This window comes from Cavia porcellus, unplaced genomic scaffold (assembly GCF_034190915.1).
Source record: "Cavia porcellus strain 051 isolate PalLab524CR breed Dunkin Hartley unplaced genomic scaffold, mCavPor4.1 scaffold_10, whole genome shotgun sequence".
Lineage (NCBI taxonomy): Eukaryota > Metazoa > Chordata > Mammalia > Rodentia > Caviidae > Cavia > Cavia porcellus.
The window spans coordinates 28,103,224-28,109,975 of NW_026947493.1; the positions used below are offsets into that span (position 1 = coordinate 28,103,224).

Genomic DNA, 6,752 nt, shown 5'->3' on the forward strand with positions numbered 1-6,752 from the left:
CAGTGTTTATTGTGTGGGTGAGCTGTTGAGCAGTGCTTGAATAAACTGCAATTAGGGTTAGATAGAGATTAATTAACATGTGAGTGGCAAGGTGTAAAATAGTTTCCAACCCTCCACTTCAATATAATCTGCAGGCAAGGGAAGAAGTTTGTGGAAGCTAATTAAATACTTTCATAAAAGCCAGTGTATTCACCCAACATTTGGAAGGAGAGGCACATTAGGGGCAACTTGCTTTTACCCAAATGTTTGCTTTCTGTGGAGGTAGCACTCCTTTGTGATGCTGGGGAGAGAGAGATGGTTTATGCAGCCACGCAAAGCACAAGGGATGGCAAGTCAGGTTCACAGCAAGCCCTTGGAAGCCTTTCAGCCCGGTGCAGCTTTCAAACCAGCCCATTTTTCAGCCGCTTTGGAGATCAACAATTACTCAATTTGGAAGACTGGTTGGGGTGCAATGCTGATGGCTGGTGGCGAGCAGGATCCACAGGAAAAGTCGGGATAAAAATTCAGTCTTTGAGAGGCTGCGATATATTGATATGGTTTCAATGTTGGGGTGAGTGGTTTGTTTCCTGTTTGGTGGGAAGGGGAGTCACTGGTGTTCTTGTGTTTACACTAACCTAGGGATGGGGTACAGTGGGTCTGGAATTCAGTCCCTCTAACTTGTCCTAAATTGTATGGAATTGTTCTCCTCCACACTGGCAAGCCTTTCTGTAGCTTAGAGATCTAAAAGGGGAGTGAGGAAACAGATACAGAACTGCTGAGTTGGGGTCAGTTTCAGAGCTCGGCAGCATGAGAGCATTAACCTATGCAGCCCCCTCCAAGCCACTTTTCCTCAGAGACCTCTCTTTGTTCTGCTCTCTTTGCTTTCCAAGTATTCTTGTCCTGTCCCTATCAAACCCATATCTGGTCTGAAATGGCATGTCAGAGGACCACAACTGGGTGGGTGGGTAAGAGAGACAAATTCTACAGGGGAAAAAGGAGTTACTGCCTGTGGTTAAAACTGGAGCTTCTCTTGCCCCGTCCTTTGCTGGGTTTCCAGGGATGTCTTGTAGCAGGAAGAGCCATGGGGTAGGATAGATACTCGGCCCTTCAAGACTTGTTCCTGAGCAAGGAAGAGGGTTTACCTCCACCCACCCACACTATTTCTGGAATTCACCCTCAAACCCTCAACCCTGTTTGCTCATATTATACCCACTGTAATCCTCTTAAACTGTGGTTGCAGCTACAAAGCTTGTGGTCTTGCAAAAGCCGGCTGGCAAGATATAATTGTCCAGCGAATAAAACCAGCCAAAAGTTTTCAAAAATCCCTACATACTCCCCCCTTCCTCTCCCAAACCTAATTCTCTCGCTCCCTCTCTAGCTAGCCGCCCCCCCCAACACACACCCCTCAGTCTCGACCACTTTTGTTGTCACCAAGAGCCCCCGGCCTGTGGAGAGTGCCGGAGCGTCTTTGAGCAGTTTGTTGTGATACGAGGTGGACCGGTCTGCAAACAGATGAATTCAGCCCCTCCAAACCAAGCTCGGAGCGCGCTGCTTTTGTGCGCGAGGCACAAAACGCTGAATTCCTCCGAACTTACTTGGGGCCTGTCTAGAAAAGGGCCTTTTCTTCCCTCTGCTTGTACCTCTGGCCACACTAAGTCTCTGCCCGCCCCCCTTCAGGCCCCCTCCCTCTCCCTTCTGATAATCCTTCTCTTTATTTTAGAAAAACACAAAACCCGGTTCCACGCGGTGCTTTAGTGGCTAAAAGTGAAAGAGCTGCCTTGGCAGAATTCAGCTCTATGAATCACTTCGGAAAATTGGTTCGACTGAATGGCCTTAGGAGGAAAAACGTTTTAATAGGATCCAGGGGAGGTTCTGCTGTTTCAATCTGCTCCTTAAACAGGTGGAGATTGGACCTTCTCAATTATACAAACAGTAAGTACCCATCAGCGGGAGAACTGCCCTCCGGGTCCTCCGCGCACGCAGCCCCAAAACTCCTTGGCCTCGGAAACCCGATCACAATTCAGCAATTCTGATCGATTAGCATCTCAAATAGTCCTCCGGTTCTCGGCACGGTCTTCCCCAGCCTCGGGCGGGGAGTCCGCCAGAAAACCGGAGGCGCAGGGCTGGCGGGGCGCGGCCTTGAGGTCGTCCTCGGGCGGCGGGAGCTCTGTTCCGACCTCCGACGCCTGCCAGAGCGAGCTGGTTGCTTTTGCATAAATTAATATTTCCCCATTAACAAGTACCCCCTCCAAACGCTCAGCTCGCGTCCATGCGCCACATCCTAATGAGGTAATTATCATTTGCGCGTGTTCGGGGCTGGCGCCGGCTCCGTGGGTAAATGGCAGTTTATTAGCAAGATGCCCAGCGCGGCTGCGGAAGGCTGAGGGGGACTTCGAGTACTAGACCGACACCCAGAGGCCCTTGGGGGCAGCGCGACCGGGCCCCCTCCCCCGCCTGCCCCGCGTCCCCCAAACCTGTGGGCCCCCAAAGTTGTGAATCACGCACGGAACTGCCTAGGTTTAGGTTTGGGTCCCCCCCCTCCACCCGCAGAGCCATCACGATCCCCCCCCTCCCCCCGCCCGTCTCTTCCCTCCTTCCCGATTCGCAAGCCGCTCGCACTTTCCCGAGCTAGGGGAGCGCGGGCGCCAGTTGCCTCCTTTTAAAGTTTGAGGGGCGGCGGCAGCGGCGGCGGCGGCCGGCAGGCGCGGGGGAGCACGAGGTCCGCTGGGGAGCCGCGCCGCCGCCCGTGTCATTCCACTTCAAGTGACTTCATGTGATGTCAGCTGAGTGTAAAAGACAGTGATCTCACGCGGAGGGGAAGATGTTTGCCATCAAAATGTGACAGAAGAGACACGCTGCATGGCTCGGAACGCGTCTCCTTGGCGGCGGCGGAAAGAGGTAAACGCGAGGTGGCTCTCCCGGGCCGCCTAACTTCGCCGCTCCAGTGTCCCGCTCTCGGCGCGCGCGGCGGAGGCCTGGGTCCAGGCAAGGGTGCAAGGGGGTTAATTTGCGACTTCTTCCCTCCCCCCTGCTTGGTAAACCCTCCCCTCTCTTCTCCCTTTCAATGTCCCAGGGCAGGGGCTGGTGGGTTCCTTCTCGCGCCGGGTTAATGGGCGGTAATTTGGTACCCTTGGGTGCACTTTGTTCTGCCTGTGTTCATTTGAATGCAAATGGGTGACCCGGGCCCGACTAGGTGCTTATTAAATTGTGGTTATCTCCCCCCCGCCCCGCCTTTTCCGGAATGCAGACCTAGAGAAGAGAGACTGTGCTCCGGCCCAGCCCGGCGCGGCTTGGCTCCGTGCGCCATGGCCAGCTCGGCTTCCCTGGAGACCATGGTGCCCCCGGCCTGCCCGCGCGCCGGAGCGTCGCCGGCCACTTCCAAGACGCTGGCCTTCTCCATCGAGCGCATCATGGCCAAGACGTCCGAGCCCCGCGTGCCCTTTGAGCCCCGGCCTGGGGCGCTTGAGGCGGACGGCAGCCAGAGCAAGAAACTGCTTAACCTCTGCTCGCCGCTGCCCTGCATGATCCCCCTGCAGCCCCTGGGCTACGAGGTGCCGTCCAAGACTCTACTCAGTTACTCCGAGCTCTGGAAAAGCAGCCTCCGGGCGGGCGGCGGCAGCGGTGGAGGAGGAGGAGGAGGCGGCGGCGGCGGGGGGGCCCCAGTGTGCGGCGCCAGCGGCTTGTGCAAAACCAACTGTGGCTTGTGCTGCAAGGCCGAGCTGGGCCTCGCGCCGTCTGCGCTGCCTGCGGGCAGGGTCATCAAGCCGCAGGTCATCAACCAGGCGGTGGGGCTGCCGGCCAGCGGCTCGCTCTACTACTTCAACTACCTGGACTCGACAGCTTACCCGCCTTCTGAGCTCCTCGGAGGCCACCTCTTCCCGTCTGGCCTCCTCAACGCGCAGGCCCCCACCGCCCTGGCTGCGCACCCCAAGCTCTTTCTGCTGGAGAACGCCAAGCTGGCCGGCCTGGCCGCGGACAAGTTCCCTCACCCTCACCCGGCTCCCTATCCGCATAAAGAGCGCTTGCCTGCGCCGCTGGAGCAGGTGCTGAAGGAGAACTCGAGCCTGACCGCCGAGCGCGGGGGCGTCAAGGGCCACAGCAAGCTGCCCGGGAGCTCTGCAGAGGGCAAACCCAAAAACTTCACCTGCGAAGTGTGCGGCAAGGTGAGGTCCAGGGTCCTGGGCCTGGGAGGGGCGGCCGGTGGAGGCTGCTTCCCGGGACAGCCTGGAACACTACTTTCCAGTAGTGAGGAGCTCTCTAGCAGCTACATACTCAAATTGAATATCTAGGTGGGCCTCAGTTTCCTGTTCTGTGAAATGGGGGTGCCGCTGACAGCCGCTACACCGTATTGGGGTCAGAAGCAGTTGAGAGGTTCACTTTGAAGTAGAACTGTAGCTTCTGAAGGGGATTGTTGGTTGGGGTGGTAGGTTAGGTGGCCTTCCCGAGCTGGTTCTAGGGTTTGGGTGGGACGTGGACCAAGGCGCCTCTTGTCTTTTCAGGTTTTTAATGCCCACTATAACCTCACCCGCCACATGCCGGTCCACACTGGAGCCAGACCCTTCGTGTGCAAAGTCTGTGGTAAAGGCTTTCGCCAAGCCAGCACGCTCTGCAGACACAAAATTATCCACACGCAGGTACGTGGCCCCGGGGTAAGGCCCGGCCCGCGCGTAACCCACCCTTCGAAGTCTGAGTGACAGCAGGGAAATAGGATGGCCAAGGACCTCCCTTACCCTTCTCGGGGATGCTGTGACTCTTCAAGGTGTCCCCAAGGTGGCCTCTCCCGGCCAAGGTCCCAGCCTTACTCTTCGCGCATCCCTCTTCGCAGGAAAAGCCGCATAAATGCAACCAGTGCGGCAAAGCCTTCAACCGCAGCTCCACGCTCAACACACATATCCGCATCCACGCGGGCTACAAGCCCTTCGTCTGCGAATTTTGTGGCAAAGGCTTTCACCAAAAAGGTAAGGTGCCCAGCGTGGCCTTCTGCTCACCTCATCTCGGGACGCAAACGGCCCTGGCAGGGGAAAAAGCAAGGAGGAATCTGGAGGGTGCAGCATAAAAACCCCGCAGGCTAGGGCGCTGCGGTTCTTTGAAATCGGCTCGTGTGCTGGGTGTAGATGGAAGCTTTCCAGACTGGATTAAGTAGACCTCTCTGGATTCAGGAGGGATGCACCGGGACACTGAATTTGGGAGGTCTGAGGAAAGGAAGTGGGCAGAAGGGAAGGAACCACAAAAAGGAGAAAGGTTTTCTTTGTATCAGTATTCCCTCGTTCAAATGAAAAAGAAAACCATTCTAGGCAAGATGTGCCTCCTGTCAATGATTTAAGATTCTGGGGAAATGGTGCAGTCTTCAGTGGCCCAGACCCCATCTCTGGCTAGGATTCCCCGAGACACTTTTGGGTCTCCAGGTAGTAAATGGGGGACCAAAGTAACATTCAAAATGAGAAGGGGGAAAGAAAAAAAAAAAAGCATGGAGCTTGGGTTCAGGCAAATTTCTTGGAGCGAGGCGGTAGCTAGCGGAAGGCCCGGTGCGTCTCCGGAGCGCTGCGGGAGAGACGCTTCACTGGCCGTGGGGCCCGGCGGGGCAGGGCGCAGGCGGAATCCGCAGGACCGCCCTGGTCCTCTGAGGACCTGAGAGCTCTGGACTTGACGCAAACAAAGTTTGACAACTTCTTTACTCGAAGAGGTCGCGCCCGCCTAACCAAGCGTCGCCTTCTTCGCTCAGGCACCTGAGCCGCCCGGGGATGCCCCGGCCCCTTCATTTCACTCCACACCCCTACTTTTTTTTTTTTTTTTTTTTTTTTGTTTTGTTTTTGGTCTCCTGTAGGGAACTACAAGAACCACAAGCTGACCCACAGCGGTGAGAAGCAGTACAAATGTACCATCTGCAACAAGGCCTTCCATCAGGTCTACAATCTGACCTTCCACATGCACACTCACAACGACAAGAAGCCTTTCACGTGCGCCACTTGCGGCAAAGGTTTTTGCAGAAACTTTGACTTAAAGAAACATGTGCGCAAGCTACACGACAGCGTGGGCCCCACCGCCCCCTCCGCAAAGGACCTGACCAGGACAGTGCAGAGCTGAGAGCTACTGCCTTGCCCTCTTCCTGCCCTCAGCCACCCCAAAACAGATCACACGTATAAACTTATTTCTAAAATTAAAAGAAAAAAAAACTATAGCAGAGAGGCTAAAATCTATTTATCGAAACCAGCATATTTTTGGAAAGTTAAACGTTTCCTCGATGACTGGCAACAAATGCGTGGTTCCCACCTTTGTATATTCAGGAAATTTATTTAAATTCAGTGCGTCGAATCGTATTAAATTCCAGGCCTCGGCTTCTCCTCGAGTGGCCGGTCTTTAATCCCAGCCTGTCATCGTGAGCACCCCAGAGGAGCACGGAGCCCCCAGCCATCTTTATACAGCCATGTAATTCTTCCTGTACAAGCGCACACGGAATATATACACACATGTGACTCAATAAACAGAATCATTAGTGCGCCTCTTCTTCCCCCTCCCCCTCGCGGCCAGGTCAGTTCAGCAACTGCAAACAAACAGCCATTCACAGCATTTCCCTCCCAGAGGCGTCTTCTTTTGGAGCAGTGCGGCTCAGGGGAGGCCCAATCGGTTTCTGCAGTGCTTGGGTGCAGGGACCCCGGAGAGAGCAAAAAAGGCCTACCTCGGCCTCCACAGAATGCTTTTGTTTTTTGTTTTTATTTAGGGGTGGTTCAGATGCTTGGGGTTCTGGGTGTTGCCTTGAGTGAGAAAATGTTTTT

General features: G+C 55.3%; 1 protein-coding gene across 3 annotated transcripts; it reads left to right on the plus strand.

Moving 5' to 3' along the window:
* The first annotated feature begins 325 nt into the window (after nucleotides 1-325).
* On the plus strand, nucleotides 326-6,476 carry Fezf2 (FEZ family zinc finger 2). 3 transcript variants are annotated; one of them, XM_063257160.1, is made up of 7 exons: nucleotides 326-550; nucleotides 1,700-1,911; nucleotides 2,645-2,877; nucleotides 3,227-4,142; nucleotides 4,479-4,613; nucleotides 4,805-4,937; nucleotides 5,804-6,476. In XM_063257160.1, exons 4-7 carry the CDS (start codon nucleotides 3,285-3,287, stop codon nucleotides 6,061-6,063), a joined length of 1,386 nt encoding a protein of 461 aa, XP_063113230.1. In that variant the 5' UTR covers nucleotides 326-550; nucleotides 1,700-1,911; nucleotides 2,645-2,877; nucleotides 3,227-3,284; the 3' UTR covers nucleotides 6,064-6,476. The 3 variants fall into 3 exon arrangements, with proteins under 3 accessions (XP_063113230.1, XP_063113231.1, XP_003480183.1); XM_063257161.1 differs by having other exon boundaries at nucleotides 2,763-2,877; XM_003480135.5 differs by lacking the exons at nucleotides 326-550; nucleotides 1,700-1,911 and having other exon boundaries at nucleotides 2,611-2,877.
* Nucleotides 6,477-6,752: the final 276 nt, after the last annotated feature.

Bases quoted from the DNA above. Each gene is read 5' to 3' on its own strand.
- Fezf2 (XM_063257160.1), top strand. From the start codon at position 3,285: ATGGCCAGCTCGGCTTCCCTGGAGACCATGGTGCCCCCGGCCTGCCCG. The intron at 4,143-4,478 runs GTGAGGTCCAGG...TTGTCTTTTCAG, and splicing joins CCTGCGAAGTGTGCGGCAAG to GTTTTTAATGCCCACTATAA. The intron at 4,938-5,803 runs GTAAGGTGCCCA...GGTCTCCTGTAG, and splicing joins CAAAGGCTTTCACCAAAAAG to GGAACTACAAGAACCACAAG.